The sequence below is a fragment of the Perca flavescens genome, chromosome 19 (assembly GCF_004354835.1).
Source record: "Perca flavescens isolate YP-PL-M2 chromosome 19, PFLA_1.0, whole genome shotgun sequence".
Taxonomy (NCBI): domain Eukaryota; kingdom Metazoa; phylum Chordata; class Actinopteri; order Perciformes; family Percidae; genus Perca; species Perca flavescens.
The window spans coordinates 9,090,360-9,102,635 of record NC_041349.1 but is presented as its reverse complement, the minus strand read 5'-3'; the positions used below and the strand labels follow the sequence as shown (position 1 = coordinate 9,102,635).

At 40.5% G+C, this 12,276-nt stretch overlaps 1 protein-coding gene across 1 annotated transcript; it reads right to left on the bottom strand.

Annotated features, from left to right (window-relative positions):
* Positions 1-50: 50 nt before the first annotated feature.
* LOC114545633 (toll-like receptor 13) lies at positions 51-10,422 on the bottom strand. Its single transcript, XM_028564050.1, has 4 exons — positions 10,381-10,422; positions 2,912-5,452; positions 1,657-1,774; positions 51-742 (listed from the first exon to the last, which is right to left on the bottom strand). The coding sequence occupies exons 2-4, from the start codon at positions 5,394-5,396 to the stop codon at positions 502-504; spliced, it is 2,844 nt and encodes a 947-aa protein (XP_028419851.1). The 5' UTR covers positions 5,397-5,452; positions 10,381-10,422; the 3' UTR covers positions 51-501.
* Between the last annotated feature and the right edge of the window lie 1,854 nt (positions 10,423-12,276).

Here is a 12,276-nt window from a genome sequence, read left to right as displayed (position 1 = left end):
TCAGCTGTTTTTGGGTTAATACTTTTCTAATGCGGCGTGCAGCGTTTCATGTCCCCGTTGTTGTGCCCAGGGATTGTGTGCCACGTATGGTGGTTGTTGTAACCAGCGTGTGCCGTTTCATTTCCCTGTTGTTGTATCCCCCAGACGGCCCAGTGTCATGGCAGTTGAAATGGTGAAATGGTCACGTTCGAAAAATCGTGACCTGTACACGAAATAAACGAGAAAATCGTGACCTGTACACAAATCAATCAATCAAAATAACGTGACCATTTCACGGACTGGCGTGAAACCGGGTTGAAGTCCCACACCTCAGCTTTTTAATGCAGGGATTTCTGTTTGAAATTTGTAGTGTCAAAGCCCACATACCTGGGACCAGATATATCTTCCAGCTCCACATTACGCCCCAGGACTATCAAATGACCTTTACAGGTAAGAAGAGCCCAATTAAATCCCTTTTGAAATATGCTATTTGTTACAGTTTAAACAATTGTTACATGTTTTTCATGCCTTGTTCTGAAAGAAACCCCTGATTGGGTTGTCCGTTTGACTTCCAGGTGTCCTCAGAGCTCGCCGTACGTTCTCCCAGAAGACTCCCGTGTGTTGACCGGCTTGCGGCCAGCTCAGGTAGGTGCGTCTCTTCACCAGACTCCTCATTCGGTAGTACAGAGACAGCTCGCGGGCAGGGATGTCCTCCATAAACAGCAGGATCAGCACATCGTCCTGCTCGTTAAACAGACGGTAGCTGCAGACACGAAAACACACAACATAAGCTTTAATTAGTTTGGGAACGAGATAAGGTATGAGCTCTTTTTTTTTGTTATTGGCTCTCTGCTAGACGGTGCTCACAACAGAGGGCTACACGTCCCGTCATGAGAACTGGCGCGTTGAATCGGCCGTTGTGTGGCTACAAGGGATACAGCTACACCGCAGCTACAGTTTAGGCACCAAAACAATTAGTTAAGTTTAGGCTCCAAAACGCCAGTTAAGTTTAGTTACCAAAACGCCAGTTAAGTTTAGGCACCAAAACGACAGTTAACTTTAGGCACCAAAACGACAGTTAAGTTTAGGTACCAAAACAACAGTTAAGTTTAGGCACCAAAACGACAGTTAAGTTTAGGTACCAAAACAACAGTTAAGTTTAGGTACCAAAACGACAGTTAAGTTTAGGTACCAAAACAACAGTTAAGTTTAGGTACCAAAACAACGGTTAAGTTTAGGTACCAAAACAACAGTTAAGTTTAGGCACCAAAACGACAGTTAAGTTTAGGCACCAAAACAACAGTTAACTTTAGGCACCAAAACGACAGTTAAGTTTAGGCACCAAAACAACAGTTAACTTTAGGCACCAAAACGACAGTTAAGTTGAGGGACTAAAACGAGAGTTAAGTTTAGACATAATTATATTACTATAATGTTATTGAATTAGATTTTGCGAGATTTTACATAACTTTCGGCCTTAGCTGTATCCCTTCTAGTCACAACCCAGGCAGGCTCAGACATGCTCGGTGCAGGCTGCTGTAGACTTGTATCGGTCAGTCGTGCATGCGGTTGTTCTCAGTTAATGGTTAATGATTGGTTAACGAGCGTCAACTATCAGTTAGGAGAAACTCAAAGTTACCATCACTAGTACCTAGACTTAGAGGCGGTGCTGCCTACCTGGCCATCTGGATCTCTCTGGAGCACCACTCGCTCTGCAGGTAGTGTCGGCTGATCACACAGATGGTCTTCCTGCTGCCGTAGATGGCGTCTGTAATGTTTTCTACGATGGGCTTACCTGTGAAAACAACAGCCGATTTTAGACTAGAAAGGCACCTCAGAAATTAAATTAAAAAAGCCTTTTTTCCACTAAGAGCGGCTCCGACAAACTGCCTAGTAACTCTTTCTACGTGCCTCTAAGTTGAATAATAATAATAATAATAATAATAATAATAATAATAATAATATTAAAGAAATGGGCGTAGCCTTCAGGTCTGAAAAGTGAGGCCATTGCATAAACCTGCATGCTTTTTAATGGCCAACAGATTTTAAAGAAGTCCATTAGAAAATGACCGTACTTCTCACTCTATTTATTAGAGTTAAGGTTAATTTTATTGTCGTAAAACACACTTAATTTAAAGTCGATAGAAACAAAATCAAACTATCAGCCCGTCTTGGTTCGTCTTTCCACTGTTCCAACAATCACCACTCTGGTTTTGGTTAAAATTTACATGTGAAAATATGCTGGCTCTATACATGCTAAAAGTAGTGATTATTCACATAGAGTCTGGTGGGTTTGGTAATGGTGATTTTGGAACTGTTTTTGCTTAAAAAAATGGTCCTACTCTTTAACAAAAAAGGTCTATCTCTGTAGGGATCCTTTCCATAATGTTGCCAGACACTTAGAAGAATAATCTGAGTCTGTTCAGTGGCAAAAATATCACTTTTAGAGGACAGAATTGAGGATGTGGATATCAATTGTCCTAAAGTTTTACATCGCAGCCCGTTTGCTGCCAGTTACAGCGTTCTCGCTCCATAGAGACAGAGCCCATCGAGTCGTACTCTTACATTGAAATCTGCCAAATGGAAAAGCCAAATGGAAAAGCCAAATGGAAAATTCAAAAGATAAATCATTTTACATTTCAACTTTGCTTTTTCAGTTTCCTTTTTCTTTTTAAAATTCAATTATGGAATGATTTTTCCTAGTAGCGTAGTAAAATAATATTTTTAATTTGATCTTGCTTTGTTTTCTCTTTGGACTTTCAATTTGAATTATGAATAAATATATCCTCCATATGAATGCACTCTGTCTCTATTCTGGACCACTTTTGAAAAAAAAAATGTCACATTAGTCACTCAGACAGCAATGCATGGAATAAAGTAGGGTCCAGGTTGAGAAAACAATAACAAAATCACCGTTTAAATACAAACAGACCTGGTTCAAAGTCTCTGTGGTGCAGACAGAGTCTCCATCCTTGCTCCCCCTCCAGCACTGGAAGCATCTCTTCGTAGACCCAGGCTTCATCGTAAACGTTATAGGAGACAAAAGCATCGTAGTGGAGAGGAGAGGCCTTCCTTCCCTTCCTCTTATCGTAGATGAAGGCCAGAAAGAGGTAGTAGGCGTAGGCAAGGTGCCACCTCAGGAAATGGTAAAAGAAGGATGCGAGGAGAGTAAACAGAATCAGACAAGTGCTGAATATGAAGCAGAAGAAGCCAGCGTCTATCCAGCAGGAGCTAGTGTCAAAGTCCAGGAACTTGTTCCCCTTTTGGCTCACAGGAAAGGCACAAATATACTGGTGGCCATTAACTACCTGCGTCTGGTTGTTGCTTTGCACCCATTGGTTGAAGCCAACGTTGGAGCATTCACACGTTAAAGGATTGTTATTCAGGTCCAGGTATGTCAACGCAGGGAGGCATTGGAGGGCCGTTTTGTTAATGACCGAAAACTCATTCCCGTTGAATTTTAGCCATCTGAGGGTCAGCAGGTTCGCCCCGCCGAGGAAATCCAAATATCTAAATTTATTGTTGGAGAGATCGAGTTTCTGCAAATTTGGAATTTGCCAGAACAGTTCAGGGGTTAAATGTGACAGATTGCTGTTTATTATCTGAAGAACCTTCAGTTGGGGAGTGTGTTTAAATGTGTCTGGGTGCAACGATTTCCTAAAGAAATTGTCAGATGTTAAGCTCTCTAAAGATTTAAGGCCCTTGAGCAGATCTTGATTAATGTCGGGCACAAGAAATGTGTCGTAAACTTTGAGTATAAGCTTCTTCAAGTTAGGTAAATTTGAGAAAGGTGAATAATCCTTTTGTTGAGAACTTCTCAGTTCCCACTTTGAGGTAAGATGTAATATCAGATTCTCTAACTGTGTAAGTCCTATGAACATCTCTTTTCTGTAATGTCCAGGTGTAATACTAAGAGTTTGGAGATTATCAAGTCCTTGGAAAGCCCTTTCATTCATATTGTAACATTTGTCATTTTCTAAATCCAAAGAACGGAGGCAGGAGAGGTTGCTAAAGTCTTCTGACATGAGATGTAAGAGACGATTATTGTGTAAATTCAAAGATTCTAGTTTCTGCAAGCCAACCCTGAAGTTATTGTCAAAAGTAAAAACAGCATTTTCTCCAATATTAAGTTCTTTCAAATCATTCAAGTTTTGAAAAACACATCCTTTAATTTTTGAAATGAGATTTTGGTAGAGATTAAGCGTTGTTAATCTTGTCAAATTCAGGAAAGCGTTGCAGTCGAGTTCAGCGATGTAGTTGGAGCTCAGATCCAAGGTTTCCATTGTGGAGAGTCCTCTGATTGCGAGGGGCACTTTGGACAGTTGGTTACGGCCCAAATCCAGATGCCTGAGCTGTGAATTCGATCTGAGTGAATGCTCTGACATCTCAGAGAGCTTGTTAGAAGATAAACTGAGGTCAGTGATCTGAGAACAAGACTGCAGCAGGTTGTCGTCTACGCTGACAATGTGGTTTAGCTGTAAATCAAGAGTTCTTAGAGAAGGAATTTGGCAGGCGACGTCTATGAGACCTTCATCTATCCTCGCCTTCATCGACGTCGGAAAAAGTGTTTGTAGTGAGTCAGTGGTCTGCAGCACCGCGCGGTATGACTCAAAGCTAATATAAGTTCCACCTAGAGCCAAACTAGTTAGGGTTCTCAGAAAGGTCTTGTTTGATACGTCCCATTCAATGTTGCTGCTACACTTGCTCAACTCGAGAGACCACAAATGAGGAAAGACGTCTTTTGTAAGACTGAACTTTCTCAGAGGGTTCATAGTCAGCAACAGGGACTTTATGTTTGAGATGTTTAAAGGAAGGTCGTCTGATTGAAAAGAGGTGAACTTGTTGTTCCCAAGACACAACTCATTTAGAGTTGGTAGTTTAAAGATGGGAGCAATATCTGTGATTTGTTGTAGGTAATTAGAGGACAGATCTAATTGCTTCAAGCTGACCAGGGACTGAAAGGCCACAGTGGAGATATAACTGATATGGTTAACATCCAGAAATAGCAAGACTAGTTTGGACAGTCCTTGAAACATGTTGTCTGTCACTTTTTTAAGATTATTGTTGGACAGGAAGAGGGACTTTAACTTCTCCAAGTCTGCAAAAGCTCCATCATTAATGTGGGAAATCAAATAAAATTCCAAACCTGCATAGGTGAGCTTTGGTAAATATTTTAAATCTGTCCTGGTGATCTTTGAAATGCTGTTTGAGCTGAGATCCAGTGATGATGCATTTCTGGGTATGTCGTCTGGAATAGCAGTGAGGCTGCGCTGTCTGCATGTAACCCACAGCTTATTCGCATCTTCAGAGTAGTTAATCGTGCAGTTTTTCAGTGAAAAAGCCAGTAATGGGTTGTAATGAAGCAGGAAAGACAGAAGAGGAACAAGGAACAGAGGCCAACTTCCTGTATATTGCATGATGGTGTTTGGGATCTAACTTTGAGGTGGGGAAGTTTTCTTTCAACACTGCACATCTGAGGAGGATGAAAGAAGATGGTACATTTTAAACATTTTAAAATTAACATTTTTCCAGTAAATGTTTTTCTTTTGAGTATTTAATTTCTTCTATAAAAGATAACATTTGTTTTCGGGTTGTTAACGTTTTATATATGTATGAATCCGGAACATAAGCGTTGCCTCTGTATAAAGCACATTGTTCAGCAAATTTTGACCCTCCATGACGAGAGGATGTCCAGCAAGATAAAAAAAGATCATTCATTGCCGTGCACCGTGGTAGCCACGCTAACGGCCATGTTAGCTGACCACAAGGCCTCGCTTCTATCTGAGATCATGTCTTTCCATGCCGAATTCAACATGACATTTTCCAAACTCGGGACAAGACTAAGCAATATTTAGACTACTATATTGGACCACCAACAGCGTCTTTCATCATTGGATACATGTGCTAACACCACGAGCAAGGACATGAAAACTGTGGAGGCTAAGCTAGCTGAGATATCTGAGGTGAACGCTAAGTTACAAGCCAAACTCATCGATCTTGAAAACAGACACCGAAGATATAATGTAACAATAGTCGGCCTCCCTGAGAACATTGGGCCTCATTCACCAATATCTTCCTAAGTTTTCTCTTAAATATGTTCTTAAGAAAGTCCCTAAGAAAAGTCTACATCGGATTCATGACGTGTTCTTAAACAGCAGAATTGTTCGCACCTGTGTTCTTAGGATTGATGAATCCCACGTCTTCGTAATTGAAAGCGCATGCCAGTTGTTCCTAATAAGCATAAGAAAATGCCCCGCAAATTCCCATATAAGGACATGATACTTGCTGTGCACCTCCTGGGAAGCACTGAGATGGTTGTCGGAGTCCCATCTGACTTGTACATTGCAGTGGTGTACTGAATGTCAGTGCTTAAGTAAAAGTACAAATAACCTTTAGTAAACGTAGAAGTACCACAATGACAAACCTTTTTGAAATTTGAAAAGTAAAAAGTACCTGATTTTTAATTTACTTTAAGTATTAAAAGTAAAACTACTTGTATAACGACTTATTCTCTTAATCTTATTTACATATTACCATTTTAAATCGTAAAATGTCCACTACCACAAACAAGGCCTGGCTTTTAAAAAAAATGTCCTATCCTAACCAGCATAAAATGGAAATATGTTGAATGCAGTTGGTTTTATTCATTGATTTATTTTTTCTATAACCATGGAAGCGTTTGCAAATAAAGTGTGTTAAGCAGCGGAAATGGGGAGGCGATGTAAAGAGATCCAGTCAAATAAACAAGATATGAACGCGTCTTACGCAGCCTGGCGGAGGAGTAAACAATGCTGTGGAGAGAAATAGATGGAAACTATGATTTAAAAACGGGAATAATAAAAAACAAACATTTTCACATTTACCGGAGGCTGTATTACCGAGGGTCGGTGGCGCTGTGCCCGGGCTCTGGAGCACCGGAGCTGGCTTGGATCGGCGATTCCCCATATATACAGTATCTATGGCAACCAAACTTCACTGGTTAGACAAACTTGTGACGGTCAGGAAGATGTTTTTGCAGGGGGGAAAACTGATCAAAAAATTTACGGAACGTTGTAGAAATGTAGTGGAGTAGAAATTATCAAATTGCTGCAAAATGTAACGAAGTAAAAGTCAAAAATATTATACTTAAGTAAAGTACAAATGTGAAAAATGTACCTAAGTACAGTAATGAAGTATTTGTACATTCCACATTTTGCATTTGCATTTTGCCGCTATAAATAGCGCGATCAGTCACCAAATAACGCAGTATTTAATCAGTTTAATTCCTGATGTTTGTGTTTCTTTGCATACTATGATTTTTTTTCCAACAAATGATCCGAAATAAATTACAGTAAAATACTATTATTGTGAACGAATGTAGAATTAAATAAAATGCAGTAACCAATCATTTATAGCAAACTGTCATCACTCAAATGTGCGTAAGAGTGCTCTTAGTGTTTGTAGATTTTGTTCTTAGCTAAGAACAAATCCAAGACAAGAAAACATTAGTGAATGTGAGAATCTTCGTAAAATGAGCGTAAGTTGGGTTTAAGAACACATTTCTTCGTAAGAACGGTTGGTGAATGAGGCCCAATGAAGGTGCTCAACCGACAGCTTTTTTTTCCTCAACTCCTAGCTGAGGTTCTTGACGAACAAATACAGGACTCAGCCCGGAACTGGAAAGAGCTCACCGAACGTTAGTACCGAGACCGGGCCCCGATGAGAGGCCTCGAGCTGTGGTGTTGCGGTTCCACAGATTCCAGACCCAGGAGTTGGTTTTATGCGAGGCTCGAAAGCTTCAGGGCAAGCTGACATACAAGGACTCCCCAATCCACATTTTTGAGGACTATTCTCCCGAGGTTGTCCAGCAACACTCCGCATACCGAGATGTGTTGAAACAACTCTACAACCTGGGCCTCAGACCCACGCTGTACTACCTGGCCAAGTTGTTAATTAGGATGGGAGATGGACTGAAACGGCTCACTTCTCCTGAGACCGCCCAGGACTTAATCTCCTCTCAGCACCGACGCAGTTCGGGACCCACAGAGGACTGATCTCGCCTGGCAACATAGCGGCATAGTTTCTTCCTCGTCTATTCCATTTGCTAGCAAACAACTGAAAGATGCCTAAAGGCTGCACTGTGCTGATATTCACTACCAACAATGTAAAGGCCCCAGAACTTAAGTTTTTATAAGCTGTTGACCCAAAAAAACAGAGCATTTATGAAGACAAGAGTGGAAACAGACATGAGAAATCAGCATGGGGAGACTGTGGGATCCCACAGCATCATTGTCTGGCTACTCCACATAGCATATGGGGATGAGAGGAAAATGTGCTCTTGTTTATTGGCATTTCTTTAAACCAATCAAAATCGTCTTAGGCTGCGCTAAGCAGCGGGGCTGCTGCTAAATAGGCTCGGAAGGAACTTGTTTTGGTGGAACTTGTGTATGTTCAAAAGTTGTTTTCGTCGTGCAACAGAAACCTCAGATTGGACAGATAGTCTAGCTAGCTGTCTGGATTTACCCTGCAGAGATCTGAGGAGCAGTTAACCATAGTCCTCAGAAATCAGACGGAGGTTAGAACGCCAACACCAAGGAAGCCCAAGGTAACGGATATCCGGCCTAAATGAGTGAAATCCGGCGGATTTTCCAGCGGTAACAGAGCAAATCCTGCAAGTGGAACATCAAGGATATAGACTAGGCTAAAAGTGACATTTGGATATTGGACTTATTAACAAAATGCTTAAGGCAAATGTAATGTCAGACATAACGTTAGTTTAATGTCAGTATCCCACAGTCTTCCCATTTTCTCTGCTGATTCCTCACATATGTATCCACTTTTGTCTTCATAAAAGCTCAGATTTTACGTAACCAGTGAGTTTGCATATCCAGGCTGCATGTTCTGCTGTGTGGCCATTACTGAAGTTGAGTTTGACACTTCTGGTATAAAGGAATGAGAATACAACTGTAAATTGCTCATTAGTGATTGGGTATGTTGCTGGCAACAGTTCAAACTTGCTAACTCACTTGAAATGGCATCATGCGGATGTGAATATCGCTGCTAAGAGGAACGAAAGAAACTAGCGTATTTCAAACGCAGCTCCCCTCGGCATTTAAACAGACTTTTGCTTAGAAAAGGCATTTCAATGAACATTAAAGGTAGTGTTGCATGGACGAAGGGAAATTAAGACCTGTTTAAAATGTTTTCATACTTAGAACACAATAATTTTAAATGCTGGTAATTAAAAAATAAATGTTAAGGCCTAAAATGTTGTTTTTGAAATTTTAGACTTTTTAAAGGTGCTCTGCCACACAAAACTGCTTTTCCTTGTATTTTTTGAAATATGTGAGGTCCATATGTGTTTGTGTCATGTGGTGAATGTGAAAATGAACTGCTCCCTCCTCTGTCAGCTGTAGCCACTGACAAGAAATAAGCAGAGAAATCAGACCAATCACAAAAGCTGGTCAGTCTGACATCATGTTGCCTGAGCTCATTACTATTCATGAGCTCGCCCAGTTGGGCTGGGTAAAGGATTCTGACAGCCAGGCGCTCATTGGCTAGCTGTTAGCCAATCAGATTCAAACAATTTAGCTCGTAGAATATGAATGAGAACTGGCAGAAATCTAGCTGAGTCGTCCTGCAGGCTTTCTATACCAAACTAAAATGGCTTGAAACAAGGTAACCAAGGCATTTTTTCAACAAAGAAATGTTACAGAGTCCATGGTAGAACTTCAGACATCACCACAAAGTAATGAAATACCTGTGGCAAGGCATCTTTAATAATCCCCAGAACAAAACAAAAGGGTTCTAGGGGGAGCCTGGTTAGCTCACCTGGTAGAGCGGGCGCCCATATAGAGGTTTGCCCCTCGACGCAGCGGCCGCAGGTTTGACGCCGATCTGCGGCCCTTTGCTGCCTGTCATTCCCCCTCTCTCTCTCTCCCCTTTCAAGTCTAAGCTGTCCTATACAAATAAAGGCCTAAAATGCCAAACAAAAGGGTTCTAGGAACGTTATGTTCTAGGAACTGCAAAAATTACTCATGTCAGAAAGCAGCTAATGGATCAATGACCCCCCCCCCCCATGTTTCGGGTCAATTAGATGATAGATGGACAGGAAAAGGATTGATTGCACTTTTGAAGAATCAAAGACAATAAACTCGGTACTTATACTTACACACTAAATATCTTTTTGTTGATACTGTTTATATCTTAGCTCATTCAGAGCTTCCCCTTCCTGTTATATACACTTTACGGTTTTCTTTTCACTTCTGCTTAGATGCTAAACTCCATTTTGTGGTCTCAGTACTTGCAAATAAAGTTGAATCTAATCTAACTCATGAACAACGGTTGAATGAACAAAGGAAAACCAGAAAAAGAAAGAAAAGTATATCTATTGAAATTATTGAAAGAAGTGAGATTTCTTACAAAGTAACGGGCAGAGTGATGTCAGTCCATCCTCCGTCAAAGACGATTTTGTTCTGTTCAGTTTCAGTTCAGTTTTAATAGTTTACCCACATCCTGAGCTAAAAGGACAAAGAAAATAGTGACGACCAACAATCACAGGTTGTACGTATCACAAAAAAAAAAAACAATGTAGATGAGCTCTTTGTTTGTTTCACATGCAGGAAAGTTCATAAAGCTCCGTCCCACCTGCAGCATCCAAACACATACAGTACAGGCCAAATGTTTGGACACACCTTCTCATTCAATGTGTTATATTCAATGTTGTAGATTCTCACTGAAGGCATCAAAACTATGAATGAACACATATGGAATTATGTACTTAACAAAAAAGTGTGAAATAACTGAAAACATGTCTTATATTTTAGATTCTTCAAAGTAGCCACCCTTTGCTTTTTTATTAATAAGGGAAAAAATTCCACTAATTAACCCTGACAAAGCACACCTGTGAAGGTAAAACCATTTCAGGTGACTACCTCATGAAGCTCATTGAGAGAACACCAAGGGTTTACAGAGTTATCAAAAAAAGCAAAGGGTGGCTACTTTGAAGAATCTAAAATATAAGACATGTTTTCAGTTATTTCACACTTTTTTGTTAAGTACATAATTCCATATGTGTTCATTCATAGTTTTTATGCCTTCAGTGAGAATCTACAATGTAAATAGTCATGAAAATAAAGAAACACATTGAATGAGAAGGTGTGTCCAAACTTTTGGCCTGTACTGTAGGTTGGGATCAGTGGTGGAAGAAGTATTCAGATCCTGTGCTTGAGTAAAAGTACTGATACCACACTGTAAAAATACTCCTTTACAAGTCAAAGTCCTGCATTGAAAAAGTTACTTCAGTAAAAGTCTGTAAGTATCATCAGAAAAATGTAGTTAAAGATCCCATGGCATGAATATGTCACTTTGAGGTTTTTTATTATCAATATGCGTTCCCTCAGCCTGCCTATGGCCCCCCAGTGGCTAGAAATGGTGATAGGTGTAGTATGTGCATACTATTGAAGGGCGGGTTTTGGCGTGACCAAAGTGGGAAAAAAATATTGCCTTCTGCTCTGCCTTTGAGAAAATGAAATCTCAGATGGGCCAATCTGGAATCTTGCTCCTTATGAGTTCATAAGGAGCAAGATTACCTCCCCTTTCTCTGCTTTGCCCACCCAGAGAATTTGGCCTGCAAAAAAACAAGCAAAGCATGGCAGTTGGTCAAGGCCATACCCCTACCCTCCACTTTGCCCCCCTCTCTCCTCCTCAATAGCTACAGACACAGAAATTGCACATCCTAAGTAAAGCTCATTGTGGGACTGGCTCTAGTGGCTGTAATTCTGCACCAAGGCTTTGATATTTCGGGAAAGAGACTTCAGATACAGTATTAGGGGACCACTAAGGTCTGTATAAAAGAGACTTCAGATACAGTATTAGGAGACCACTAAGGTCTATATAAAAGAGACTTCAGATACAGTATTAGGAGACCACTAAGGTCTATATAAAAGAGACTTCAGATACAGTATTAGGAGACCACTAAGGTCTATATAAAAGAGACTTCAGATACAGTATTAGGAGACCACTAAGGTCTATATAAAAGAGACTTCAGATACAGTATTAGGGGACCACTAAGGTCTCTCTCTCTTTAACCCCCACCGACACAAACAGCCCTCAGGTGGCCCTGACAGACAGCTGTAGTATCCATGGTAACCGGCCATGTGCTTTATGAATGAAATTAGACTAAATGTCATTCAGAAAAACACTCAACATGTGACAAGGACACCACAGACCTCTGTTACATTTCAGTATATTAATAAAAATATGTATCACAATATAAAATACTTCAAATGTCTATTCTAAGCAGCCACTATTCACAAT